The 13,529-nt window shown below is 47.0% G+C and overlaps 1 protein-coding gene across 4 annotated transcripts in view; it reads left to right on the top strand.

Moving 5' to 3' along the window:
* Window positions 1-13,529, top strand: part of Eml6 (EMAP like 6) — a 160,438-nt gene that overhangs the window by 103,611 nt on the left and 43,298 nt on the right. For all 4 annotated transcript variants that reach the window (XM_038313523.1, XM_042054357.1, XM_038313533.1 and 1 more), the window contains exons 21-24: window positions 1,109-1,250; window positions 4,893-5,045; window positions 5,376-5,507; window positions 11,973-12,061. In XM_038313523.1, coding sequence (XP_038169451.1) covers window positions 1,109-1,250; window positions 4,893-5,045; window positions 5,376-5,507; window positions 11,973-12,061 — 516 coding nt within the window. The remainder of the gene's footprint in view (window positions 1-1,108; window positions 1,251-4,892; window positions 5,046-5,375; window positions 5,508-11,972; window positions 12,062-13,529) is intronic.

Below are 13,529 nucleotides of genomic sequence, written 5' to 3'. Positions count from 1 at the left end.
ATGCTGCTTTATTGAGAGGTAAATTATTTTTTTCTTCATGTTAGTGTTGATATTTAAAATACTGAGGTTTTGTTTTGTTTTCATTGTTTTTATTTTGTTTTGTTTTGTTTTGAGATAGGGTTTGTCTGTATAGTTCCTGCAATTCGCTCTATAGACCAGCTGACCTAGAACTCACAGAGATCCACCTGCCTCTGCCTTCCAAGTGCTGGGAGTAAAGGCATGTGCCACTGTCACCTAAGTGTTGCTATTTCAAATACTGTTTTATTTCAGTGGTAGATTGCTTAAGTAGCATGTATGAGTTCCTAGGTTCAGTCCCAGTATGGGGGCAGGGGAGAACCAAGTCCAGTGCACTCAAAGGACTAGAGTTGAGGAACCAGAGTGTTGCTGTCTACTTCCATGGCCAAGATGGATGGCCTCTATGCCTCAGGGTATGGTTTCACCAAAGGCGATAATCGCTTCAGCCCAGTGTGTTTACATCGTGTGCTTAGGATCTGGGGAGATGCTCAGTTAAAGGGTTTGCTGTGTCAGCACGAGACCCTGAATTGAGATCCCCAGTTCCCACTTAAAAGCTGGATCTGGTAGCATGCATCTCTAACTGCAAGGCTGGGCAGAGTCAGGGGGCTCCCTGGAGCTCTTTGGTCAGCCAGCCTGGCTAACCCTCTGAGAGACCCTTTTCAAATGTTAAAGTGGAGAACAATGAAGAGCACACCCAGGGTTGACCTCTGGGCTCCACACAGAAAGCACAGACATGTTATGTAGATAATCATATATACACATACGCACATACACACAAAACGGGGGACAGGCTGGGAGTTTTACAGTTTACCTGGATATTTGTTGCCACGTGTGAAAATGTCTTCCATGCTATAAAAAAACCTATAGGCAGTGAGTCCTGTGTTTTCCTTTCTGAAAGAATGGTTAGTCTCCTAAACAGCCAGCTTAAAGGCAGTGCATAAGAAATGACTTAATGCAGTCATCTTGGCTCAAGGAAAACTGTTTATTCACCTCTTAGCCTGTCTAAGTCACTCTCAGCCTGAACAGACAGCCCAAGCTGAGGGAAGGCTAGCCAGGAAGCATGGTTCTCTCTGCCCGGTTTCCTCTCCCACAGGGACACATGGAAGGGGAAGTATGGGGGCTGGCAGCGCACCCTCTCCTGCCCATCTGCGCAACAGTAAGCGATGACAAGACCCTTCGGATCTGGGAATTATCCTCCCAGCACCGCATGCTGGCCGTACGGAAACTTAAAAAAGGTACACAGCATCGTAAAGGGTGTCTGTTTGCAGGCAGCAGACTCCGTTGGATTCACTCATTCATCAGCTACCGTTACACACCCCCAAAATAGCCCAAGCAGGGGAATTCAGGGTTCACCATGCAGTTAAAACTGAGAGCACACAGAGATTTTCCAGCAGTTGGTCTCATCTCAGAGTGCCCCGGCACCATTCACTTCGCTTGTACTGCGCAGGCGCTGGCCATCAGGGGCTGTAGCCTTCCTCGTTGACAGCTAAAGTGCTTCAGCTTATAAAATAAAACATATGAAGGCAACCACTATTTATCCCTATGAATTTATGTTTATGGAAAATAAAAGGTTAGTTTGGTAGAAAAAAATAGTTGATGTCATAAATGTGTGCTGGACAATTGGCATGCAGTAGGTTCAGCGGCTGCTTCTTGAGTGGCCCTGTGTGTCATGCGCGGGGGGATCCCACAGAGACGGTGAGATCTGAAAGGAGTCCGGCAGCAGCTGGCCTGCTTCCTTGGGTAATCAGAGAGGAGCTTAAAATAGGACTACTTAAAAGGGGCGGACAGGGATGAAATGCCCGCGAATGGTGCGGGGCTGTGCCATTAGCGACCGCAGATGCCGTTGCCAGGCCTGGGCTTGAAAAGACAGAAGGACCAAGGGGATGGGGAGTGAGAGCCGGGTGAGAGGGCGGCTTTGCAGGAGGGGGTTGGGGGAGCAAACACTCCGGCCTCCCAGGCCTTCACCTTCGGGTCTTGCCATGCTTCATCGTGGCCAAACCTACCCAGACACCAAGAGGCCGGGCTGCTCCTGACTCACTGCCCTCAGGCCAGCTTCAGGCAGACAAGTGGAGACAGGTGGAGGGCAGAATAGCTGTCCCGCGGGCACAAGGGGCCGTGGAAGCCCAGCTCAGACCCTTCACCTGGACTGCTTTCTTAGAAAGAGATGAGGGAGTTGAGCCTCGTGCTCGCAAAAAAAATTTCTTAAGGCAGGAAAGACGGAGCTTGGGCCCTGACCCTCCAGTGTTTGTGCTGAGTCATTCTGCAGACTCGGGAGCATCTAAAGTGAGCTAGCGTGCAAAATGAAAGCCTAGAGCTGGTAGTGGCAGCTGGGGCCAGGGAGCGTGCTAGCACATCACTTTACTCAGCAGATGTAGGGGTTCTCTCTCCCTCTCAGCCTCTGGGCCACCAGGTCCAGAGCGGAAGGAGGCAGGAGGGGCAACAGAAAGCTTTGTACTTGTACATGGCCCATGAGCACGAATGGAGACAGACCTCCTGAAGACAGATTTTGGTGAATCAGCTCAATTTTATTCCAGAGTATAAGGGATATATAGGATTGGGGAGCCTGGGGACAAACCCTAATTTGTACTAAGTCTCACGCTCCTGTCACAAGACTTTGTATGTGGCAGTAGAGTCCTGCAGCAGAACCCCTAGAGCAAGTCTGCACAGGAGAATCTGGGCCAAGGTTTAAGTTAAGGATGACAGCTTTAGATAAGGCCCAGGGACGTCCTCCAGATAAGGGCAGGTAGAGAGCAGGAGGCTCTACCGAAGGGAGGGCGCTGTCAGGCCATGGCAGACTGCGACCTCTAAGCAGCCAGCAATGTATCCCAGCATGCAGAGACCCCGTGAAGGAGGCTGTCATTCTCATGGTTCATAGGTTACTAGAGTAGCTTGGTGGAGGTCCCCTAAGTACTAAATAGTGAAACTAAATGCACACTGCAGCATGGTGGCCTCACAGAGCAACCTGTGCCCTGGTTGTGACACATTGCCTCACTTTACCCTGGACACCTACAACTGGGCAGATGGTGGAGCAAGGATTTCAATCAAGTCCAAAGCCATGCTCTGAACGATGGAATCGTCCAGCCCACTGGGCCTTCTGTGGAAGCTAGCTAATGGACTTTAATCCCTGGATTAAAAATTAGTTAAGAAGGAAACCACTGCTCCTAGATGGCAGTTCCACCAAGCCTCCCCTGCTCGCCTGCTGTAATCATTACCGTCTCTCCTTTCACCCTAAGACACAGCCCAGTTTGTACAGTAATCAGGCTCACCGCACCCTCACCCTGCCGGTGCTGCCTAGGCTAGCTAGTCCTTGTATCGTCTCTCTACTAGCATCAGGGCTGACTCACACTAGGGGAATAAGCACTAAGTGGACAAGTGAATGGAGATGTTTTTATAATTTTTTTAAAAAATGCTGCAAGATCCCCAGTGGCAGTAGGCAGCAGAAATGCTGTAGGTCCCCAAATGGTGATAGCGGGCCATGTGGCAGCAGGCAACAGGCCCTGGGAACAGCCAGTCCCAGGCAGAGGCAGCTGTCGGTCCCCGAGCAGTGGCTGGTCCCAGGCAGGGGGACACATGGCGGGCGGGCAGGAGACAGAGACATGGATAGACACGGCTTGCAGAGTAAGGTTGAATATTTATTCAGGGGGTTATGAAGGCGGAAGGGAAAGAGAGAGAGAGAGAGAGAGAGAGAGAGAGAGAGAGAGAGAGAGAGACAGGGGAAGCGGAGAAGCTGAGAAGTGGGGAGAGAGGAAGAAGCAAAGCTGCCTCTCCAAGAGGAAGATGGAAAAGAGAGTGAGCTCAGGCTGGAAGCCGAAGATCAGCCTGCCTCAGCGGATGGGGGAGGGAGTGGGCGTGGCTTGTCTCTTAAAGGGACCAGGGACCAAAACCATAACAGATGTTGTCTACATAACTCAATTAGAAGTTACTAGAATGAACACCGCTTTGCCGTCTGTCAGCAGAGCTGTAGGTCCCTATGGAAGCCAGACAGAGCTGCTGGAGCCGTATCCGCATGTGGCAGCACAGCTAGGGTTGTGACAACCAGAATTTTCCACTTCTGCATTGTGCATTGTGATCCCTGAGGCAGAGAAATTAAAACGATGAGGGGTTTTTCTAAATAAACAAATGTGTATGCCAGTCGAGATATCCTAAACAGTGGTTTCTAGAAATTTTGTTGGAGAATTCATGCTCTTGAATGTTTCCTCTCTTCTCAGAGGAGATATGTTATCCACTAGTCCTCTCCTGCACCCATTCGCCCTACCTACCTTAAAGGCCCAGATACTCCAAGGTAAACAAATGAATGGATAAACCTTGTGGATATTAAGATTTTCTTTTTAAGATTGATTTTTTTAATGACATGTGTCTGTGTGCCTGTGTGGAGGTATGAGCATACGCATGCAGGTGTCCAATTTCATGAAGCCAACTGATGTGGGCATTGGGAACCAAGCTGAGGTCCTTTGCAAGAGCAGTGAGTGCGCTTGACCTATGAGCCATTTCTCCAGCTCCAAACATGTGATTTTGGTAGTATGTGAGAGGAAGACATAGTTAAATTATGATAATTTTTATAGATTTAAAAATATTTGTTTTTATGTACACACATGTCATATGTACATACATGAAGACTAGAGACAACTCTCGAGAGTTCGTCCTCTCCTTCTGCCGTGGATTCTCAGGTTCAACCTCAGGTTGGCAGGCTTATATAAGAAGTGCTTTTGCCCAAAGAACTGTCCCGCTAGTTCCCAATGATGAAATCTGAATCCCCACCTGGGTAGCGCTGAAGGCCCAGCCACACATAAACATGTGATACACATTTCTCCCCTGTCTCTGCCTGCTCTGCTCAACAGCAGAACACTCAACCATGATTTCCTCGGACCCCTTTACAGGAGGAAGATGTTGTGCCTTCTCCCCTGATGGGAAAGCCTTGGCAGTCGGCTTGAATGATGGAAGTTTCTTGGTAGTAAATGCTGACACTGTGGAAGACATGGTCTCCTTCCATCACAGAAAAGAAATGATCTCTGACATTAAATTCTCAAAAGGTGAGCCGGGCGGTGGTGGTGCACATGCCTCTAATTTCTGACAGAGGCAGGTGGAGCTCTGTGAGTTCAAGACAAGTCTGGTCTACAGAATGAGTTCCAGGACAGCCAGAGGTATCACACAAAGAAACCCTGTCTTAAAAAAGAAAAACTCAAAAGGTGAATATGGTAATAGATACTTTTAAAAAATAGCAATCTTGAGACAAAAAAAAATGTTAGAATGGACTGTGCTAAAAGTTTCTTTGACTTTTCTCCCACTTCAGAATCTTAAGTTCCTGGAGATGAATCCCTCCATCAAATGTGTTGCTGTTTACGGTATACTTTTCTTTGTAGATACAGGAAAATACCTTGCGGTGGCATCCCACGATAACTTCGTGGACATTTACAACGTACTTACAAGCAAGAGGGTCGGCATCTGTAAAGGGGCGACTAGCTACATCACACACATCGACTGGGATTCTAGAGGTAAAGCCGATTGTGGCTTTAAGATTAAACTTAAACTCGTGGTCTGTTTAAGCATCATCTCCAGAGAGAATGGTGGTTGAGCTTTAGAGGGAAACAGGAAGAGGCAGACCCACGGCAGCACATGAGGCTCACCTGAGAGCCCAGGAGCGACTGCTGTAACCATTCGGAGTATTTTCTTTTTTTTTTTTTTTTTTTTTTTTTCTGAGACAGGGTTTCTCTGTAGCTTTGCAGGAGCCTGTCCTGGAACTAGCTCTTGTAGACCAGGCTGGCCTCGAACTCACAGAGATCCGCCTGCCTCTGCCTCCCGAGTGCTGGGATTAAAGGCGTGCGCCACCACCGCCCGGCTTCGGAGTATTTTCCTATTCTGTGAAGAGCTTACTAACTGAAGCCATCATGCAAACATGTGATGCCCTGAGTTACCATACGTGCCTTGGGTTACATATGATCGGTCCTTGCCCTTCTACTCAGTCTTCCTGACCAAGACTGTCTCCCGGAGATAGGCCCCGAAGTCTCAAGCAATTTCCATCTGTCAGTGAAGCTAGGAAGCTATGCTCGGCTCCCCTGAATTTATCTATGGTCCCCAAAGCTCCTAGCTTGCCCCTTTGCCTCCTCCAAGTTACTTCCACAAGCCATGAAGCCTTGTCTGCTTAATACAGCTAGCATCTAGCATCTGCAAAATCTTAAGACAGAAAATGTGGATCTAAAAGTAAGGCATGGCTCATATTCTCTGTGAAAGTTTTGGCTTTCGGAGGGAGGTGGGCTCATTCTGAAGGACACTGGACTGTGATGATGCAGAAGGGGAGAAGTTGTGAGTCCTGGAGGAAGGAGAGAGGGGGCTCGGGATGGGCCATGTCAGTGGGTGGACCGTAAGCGCTGCACAGGGGGCTCGCCATTGGATCCTGGAAACTCGGTTGATGTTAGCCTGGAGCAAGCATTTAGGAGTGAGCAGGATCCTCATTTACAAAGAAGTCCTAGTCTGTTGTGGTGGAAGAGTACAGTGCGTGTTCTGAGGAGAGAGCTCCGAGGGAAATCCTAGGCATGGGTCACCAGACAGCCACGGAGGGTGTCCCAGGCCACAGGAACGTGGTGTGCAGAGCCGAGAAGGTGGGAGGGTCGAGATGCTTGACTGAGCAGTGGAGGAAAGGAATCTGGAGAGTCCGACTGAGGCGGAGCCCTTCTGTCGAGGTAGCTCACGCAGAATTTGGTTCTGGAGGCATTGAGGAGCTCTAGGTTATTTTGAGTGGGGCAACCCCAAAAGCAACTAATAAAAGTCAAAGGGAGCTGGCAAAGGTCTGAGCCAAGAAGAGGTTCCTGCAAGGACTCTGGGATACTTTATTTCAGGTTTTTGTTTGTTTGTTTGTTTGTTTTCATTTTCTTTTTTTTCTTTTTCTTTTTCTTTTTTTGAGGTAGTTGTTGTCCAGGCCGGGCAGCTGTTTAGCTTTGTCTGGATTTGCTCTGGAATTTGAACTTCATTTGAGCTGTATGGCCTGTAGCAGTTTTTGTACAGTAAATGGAGAAAAAGGCATGTGACTTATTGTAAGAGGCGCCAGGCCCAGTGAGGGCAGAGGGAAATCAGATAAACCCCCCAGCTTTCAGGTCAGGGCTGTCTTAGGCAGGCAGAGAGGCAAGGGCGTGGGATGGAATTTGTAGCCAGGCAGAAGCAGGGTCGCTTGTGTCACCTGGGGTTGGTGAGGCTGAGGGGTCAGTGGGGACAGCTGCCTCTTACTCCTACTTCTGTTATATTCTCTGTTCTATCGTTTTAAAAACCCAAGAAGGCAATGGTCATCCCTCTTTCTTCTTCTCTGTGTGTGGCAGGATTAGATGACTCTTCAGAGCCCACCACACACACAGCCATAGCCCTGGACCTAACGCGTGAAGTCCCCCATCTGCCATCACTGTTAGGGGGATAAAAACCCACCAGTGGTTTTACTTTGGAAGTGAAGGACCAACAGGAAAATGTGATCTAGGAAATTCTGATTTGGAAGATTTTTAAAGAGATTTTAAAGGGAAAATATATAAATATTTTACCAGTATTAAATGTACCAGTTGAAGCATGGCGAATACTCTCATTGTTGTGTGGCCATTATCATTATCCACCCCGAGAACTTACTTCATCTCGCAGGACCCGAACTCCATACCCAGCAAATGATGGCTCTCCTGTAAATCCCTAGACACTTCCATTCCATACCTTTTGGACTGGACTTCTCTATGCAGTTCATCTTAGTAAAACCCCACATTGCTGTCTTTCTGTTACTAGCTCAGTTCCCTCCCACGGTGTCCTGTGGATCTCTCATGTGTGGCCTGCATCAGAATTCCCTTCCTAAGGCAGCTGATTGCTGTCTGCATGTCTGCTCCACATTTGACTTTCGTGTTTGTCTGCTGATACACACATAGGTTGCCTCCACCCTAGCTATTGTGAACAATGCCACTCTGAATCAGGATGCACAAGTGTCTTTTCAAGCCTCTGTTACCAATGCGTGGGGTGTGCACCCAGGGTGGAGGTCGTTAGGTCTGCTGGCGAGATTTTCTGAGAAACTCAGAAGCTGCGCGGCTTTGCCCTTTCGCCATTGGCCGTCCACAAGGGTCCCAGTCAGCCCCACCCTTCTTAACACTTGAGCTCTCTCTCTGTCTGGCTAGTAACTATCTTAACAGTATGGTTGTCTTAACAACCATACTGCGGTGTGGCTTTACATTTGGAGAGTTAGGTTTATTTTGTTTTTGCCAAGTGTGTAGGCCTTGCATCGCATGCTGGATACTGAAGAAGAAAAAAAGCCAGGATGGAAAAGCCAAGATCTTTGTGGTCATGACCAGGTTGTTGCTAGGGGGTGGGGAAGTGCCGAGTCTGGGTAAAGTAACTCCGAGTGGAGCCATCACCTGGTGGGAGAGAGGGGCAATACCTTACTGTCCTCTAGTCTAACCAAGGCCAGCCCTAGGACTGGGGAGGCACTCTGAGTAAGATGAAGGAAAAGCCAGCGTTTTTGAAGAAACAACTGACAGCCCTTTCTAGAAGGGCCTTCGGCCAGAGTCCCTATGGCTTGAGAGCATAGTAGAATACTTGTGTTTTTAAAGTCTAAACCAGCTTGAGAATGGGAGCAGGTGCACCCATGTCTCTTGCTAGTTTAACTACAGTCCTGTCAGCTGTCAACTCTGTCATCCAGATATCCCAGGTCCCAGCTATCTCAGGAATGTGCCACGCTCCCGCAAGAGCAGCCCTGCAGAGGCCTCGAGAGCATGGAAGGGGTAAAGAGCAAAATTTAGATACAGGGGTTTGTTTGTCAGAAATAGTGAAAGCATCTGCTATATCCAGCTGGCTCAGCAGGGGTGGGGATGGCGTAGGTGCAGGCGCAGGCACAGCCTCAGCCTCAGCAGCCTTCGTGACCATGGCAACAACAGGCTCATTTGCTCTTGCAGGAACATCAGTTCCCCAAAGGAGGGCTTATGCACGGAATAGTAGAGAAAAGAATGCACAGGGAGAGGCAAAACACAGGATTTCTTGTAGGTAGTAAAAGTTCATTTCTGAATACAGTGGGATCTTTAGTCAGTCAACAGTTGGGAACGTCACAAGATACTTGGTTTCTATTTTCACTTCAAATGGCCTGGCAAGTTTGATCCCTGTAGTACTACTCTGGAATGACCCTGACACGTGAGATGCGTGGCAACTGGGCTAACACATGTGGCCTTTACTCTGTGTGGTTGACTATCTCTCCTTAGTTGTCAGGACAGGTTTTTTGTGCTTTTTTTTCTTCGTTTGTTTTATTTTTTCTGCCCTGTTTTTCTGTGTGAGCAGACTTTTCTAGTGATAAAAATGTGGGCACTGAAAGAATTCAGTTTGTATTATTTGGGGACAAGAATATACAGACAATACAGACTTTTTTGTCTTTGCTTCTGCTCCTTGTCCTCAGATTTCTGTGTGTGTGTGTGTGTGTGTGTGTGTGTGTGTGTGTGTGTGTATACATGCACTTGGAGGCAGGGGTAAAAAGAGAAAGCAAAGAAAAAGAATGGACAGGGGGAAGAGGGAGAAAAAGGATGGTGGTCTAACCATTTCTACCATGTAATAATTAAAGGGAGGGAGAACATACATGCCCATGATTATGGCTTGCTTAAACATGAAAATAGTTGGTTTTAATTTGTAGTCTGTCTTTCAAGGAACAGAAGCCTACTCAGATTAGCTGAAATTTCAAAGTAATGATCTAGAATGCTTCGTAGCCTCCGAGAGCAGGAAGCAATACCTAAGGAACTGGCTTTAAGAATGAACTGTAAACCAGGCCTGGTGGACCACACCTTTAATCCCAGCATTCAGGAAACAGAGGCAGGAGGATCTCTGTGAGTTCGAGGCCTACCTGGTTTACAAAGTGAGTTCCAGGACAGCCAGGGCAGTTACACAGAGAAATCCTGTCTCTAAAACAAAGCAAAACAGCAGCAACAAAAAAGGAATGAACTGGGAACTTCTGAGGAACGAACAAAGCAGTTGCTGTCTCTTTTCCTGCTTGGGGCAGCTGCTCCCACTGGCTACTCCTCTGGGTCTTGTGTGTAGCTGTGCTCCCAGCCCGTACACACGAACCTCCCCTAACTCAGTTCTACCCTGTCCAGTTTCAGTTGCCCCCAACTCTCGGCTCCAAAATCCACATCTCATCCCAGCTGGGAATCCCCTCGATGCCAACTTTCTAGAAGAGACAATTTCTTATTGCCTAGCCCAGTGTGGGCCTGGGCCCTCTGAGGTCAGCATCTGTCACCAGAGCTAAACTCACCTTCAGTCAAGGTGACTCTTAGGGAAAGGCAGGCCAAGGGAGTGCCCACAGGAAGCGTCACACAATGCCAGATACCTGTGGGCCCGGCAGTGGTGGCACACACCTTTAATCCCAGCACTGGGGAGGCAGAGGCAGGCGGATCTCTGTGAGTTCGAGGCCAGCCTGGTCTGGAAGAACTAGTTCCAGGACAGGTAGGATTGTTACACAGAGAAGCCTTGTCTCGAAAAACAAAACAAACAAAACAAAAAACTGTAGTTAGTAAGGAGAGCTGTTCCAATGGTGTCAGACTTCCAGTCCTGAGTTCTCCAGTATCTTATCATCCGAGTCATCAAGGAATGGAATGGCTGCATCAGAAAATATCTGACCTGAGACTTTTAATCTCTTTCCCACATATTTTACGGTCACTTTTGAAAGTCCTAATGATGTATTTTCTCTGCAGGTAAATTTAGTTCATTAGAAAAATAATACTTGCTTACTTCCTGCTGTTGGACAGTGAGCGATCACTTAATCCCCCTCGTCTCTTTCTTTGTTTTTGTCCACGCATGTTTGACCATAGCAAAGTCTGTCTATCCCAGAGGCCCCCCATTTCAGCTCCCCTCAATCCTCAGAGTCTAGGCAGTCCCACCACCAGTCATGTGATACCTTACCAAATTAGAAACTGTTAGACCAGATTAGCAGGGAAGAGCCCAGAGAGCCTCGTTCCTTAGTTCATCCCTTGGAAACACCCAGACCTCCTCTCGATTTCAAACCAAGTAATACATGTTACAGATAGCATGCAGAGCCCAGAGGAATCTCTCGGTATTGTTTTTCCTACTAACGTATCACAGCGTGTAGATGCACAGTTGTGGGGAAGAGGGGAAATAGCACTTTGTGTAAACTGTGTACAGGTCAAAGCACGCTGTCTGGGCTGAGGCAGTCAATAGAGGGTCCCGAGTTAAGTGAGCTCCTAGCTGTGGAAGCTGGGTCTTCTCCAACACTAGCGTCCTCTAAAGTATTGTCATGTCCAAACCTGATTGAAATTTTCTGTAATTAAACCATTGCAAAAAAGAATAGTAGATGCCATCCCCAAGCGCATGACACTTTCTATTCCTGAAGTGCTACCTCGGACAAGGAGAGCTGAGTCTTTTCCAACATCAGTCACAGCGAATGAGGCTGGCTGTATAGTGCTCACCATTTTATTTGAGGATCTCCTCTATCTGCTTTTGAAGTCTTCCACTAAGACAAGGTTGGGAGGGGCAGGATTTGTAGTTTGCTTTGTGTGTCTTTCTTGTCCCTAGCTTTAAAGGCAGATTTAGGAATTAAAACTAAGCAAATGCAGTTCTCAAGAGCACCTCACTTCGGACGCCAGAACAGTTGTCCTTCCCTCATTTACATAGACGGCAGTGGGAAAACAGGTGAAAATTGTCATTTTGTCACAGCTTGGAAAATTATAGCTCCTTTCAGTGCTGCCGAAAAAGAGACTCGCCTCAGTTCTTACGTTACTGGATAGACACTTAGGGTCACATTTTATGAGGCCCATATTTTTTTGAATTAGAACTTTGGGCATTATCTCATACAGTGTGTTGTTATCTATGTGCTTTTGGAATAATGTAACATATATTTAACTCAGTTTATGAGACTAATTAAAATGAATGAAATTGTGGCAGCCATACTTAGCACTTTATAACAAAATAATAAACACACAGTTTAATTCACTCTCTTATTTCTACCATAACAGGGAAATTGTTGCAAGTTAATTCAGGTGCCAAAGAACAACTTTTCTTTGAAGCTCCAAGAGGCAGAAGACATATAATAAGACCGTCTGAGGTAACAGTCCAACATAAAGATTTTAAAAGGTATTTGGGGGCTGGAGAGGTGGCTCGGTGGTCTTGTAAGAGCACTGGCTGCTCTTCCAGAGGCCTCGGGTTCAATTCCCAGAGCCCACGTGGCAGCTCAGACCTGTCTGTGGCTCCAGTTGCAGGGCTTCTGACACCCTCGCCCAGACACACGTGCAGGCAAAACACCAATGCACATAAAATGGAAAATAAATTATATATTTAAAAAAGGTATTTGCCTTGGTTGAAAATTACACATTCTAATCAAGCCTGTCGATCTTAATTATGAACACAGGGCGCTGTTTACCTTTGTGCTTTTGAATTTCTTAAATATTAGCCGTTAAGTTGTTTTTCTGACTTGTGAGGGCAAGGGCTGACTGTATCCCTGACATCGATAGCGTTCTGCTCAGCTTCGTTTCCCAAGGAACCTGAGTCTGCTAACAAGCTGGATAGCACGTCCCCCTTTCCACTCATTGAGCCATTTTGTACAATGCTTTTTTTTTTTAAAGATTTATTTATTTATTATGTATACAACATTCCTTCCATGTATGCTTGCATGCCAGAAGAGGGCACCAGATCTCATTACAGATGGTTGTGAGCCACCATGTGGTTGCTGGGAATTGAACTCAGGACCTTTGGAAGAGCAGTCAGTGCTCTTAACCTCTGAGCCATCTCTCCAGCCCCTGTACAATGCTTTTTATGATTGTAAATTTTTAGATATTCTCCCAGCGTTCATTTGTAATAATAAACAATATTATCCATAATGAAACAGAAGTCGAACCAATCCAGTGCCAAACTATTTTTTCCCCATGCCCTTTACCCCGCATGTAATTTTTTAATAATTAAGGTCAAGCCTGTGAAAAACTTAGAATCTGGTACCTGCTGCTGATGCTGGCAATCTAAATTCAATCCTCAGCAGCCACAGAGCGGAAGGGGAGTACCGACTCCCCACCTACACTGCAGCATAAGTACCCCAACTCTCATGTACAGATACACACACCAAAATCTTTTTTAAAAAAATTTAATATCTACTAGCTCAGTAATTGTTTGCCAGAAGCATTTTGCCTGCTGGAACATTTATTGGTGTCCATGGAAAAGGGCGGGATACTGGCATCCAAGGGTGAAGGCCAGGCATGCTGTCAAACATGGCGTCCTGCATAGACTGTTATCCTACAGCAAAGCATGACCTGGCACAAGGTGTCAGCGCTGGGGCTGACAATAACCGATCTAGTTTGTGGATGGCACAGTGATGAAAAAGTTAGTTAAAACCTTACAAACCTTTGTTGTGGTCGGAGTTCCAAAATTACAAAGCATGCTTTTGGTCTAGGAAAAATATTCGAGTATATGTGACAGTTGTATTGGCTTATTGAGAAAAGGCAATACTGCTTTAAATATGCAACTCAGGGGCTGGATACAATGCTTGTGTCCAGTAATGTTAGCGCCTGGGAGGCTGGGACAGG

Source organism: Arvicola amphibius, chromosome 1 (assembly GCF_903992535.2).
Source record: "Arvicola amphibius chromosome 1, mArvAmp1.2, whole genome shotgun sequence".
Classification (NCBI taxonomy): Eukaryota; Metazoa; Chordata; class Mammalia; order Rodentia; family Cricetidae; genus Arvicola; species Arvicola amphibius.
Note: the sequence above shows the minus strand (reverse complement) of the source record. Positions and strands in the feature narration are given on the sequence as shown.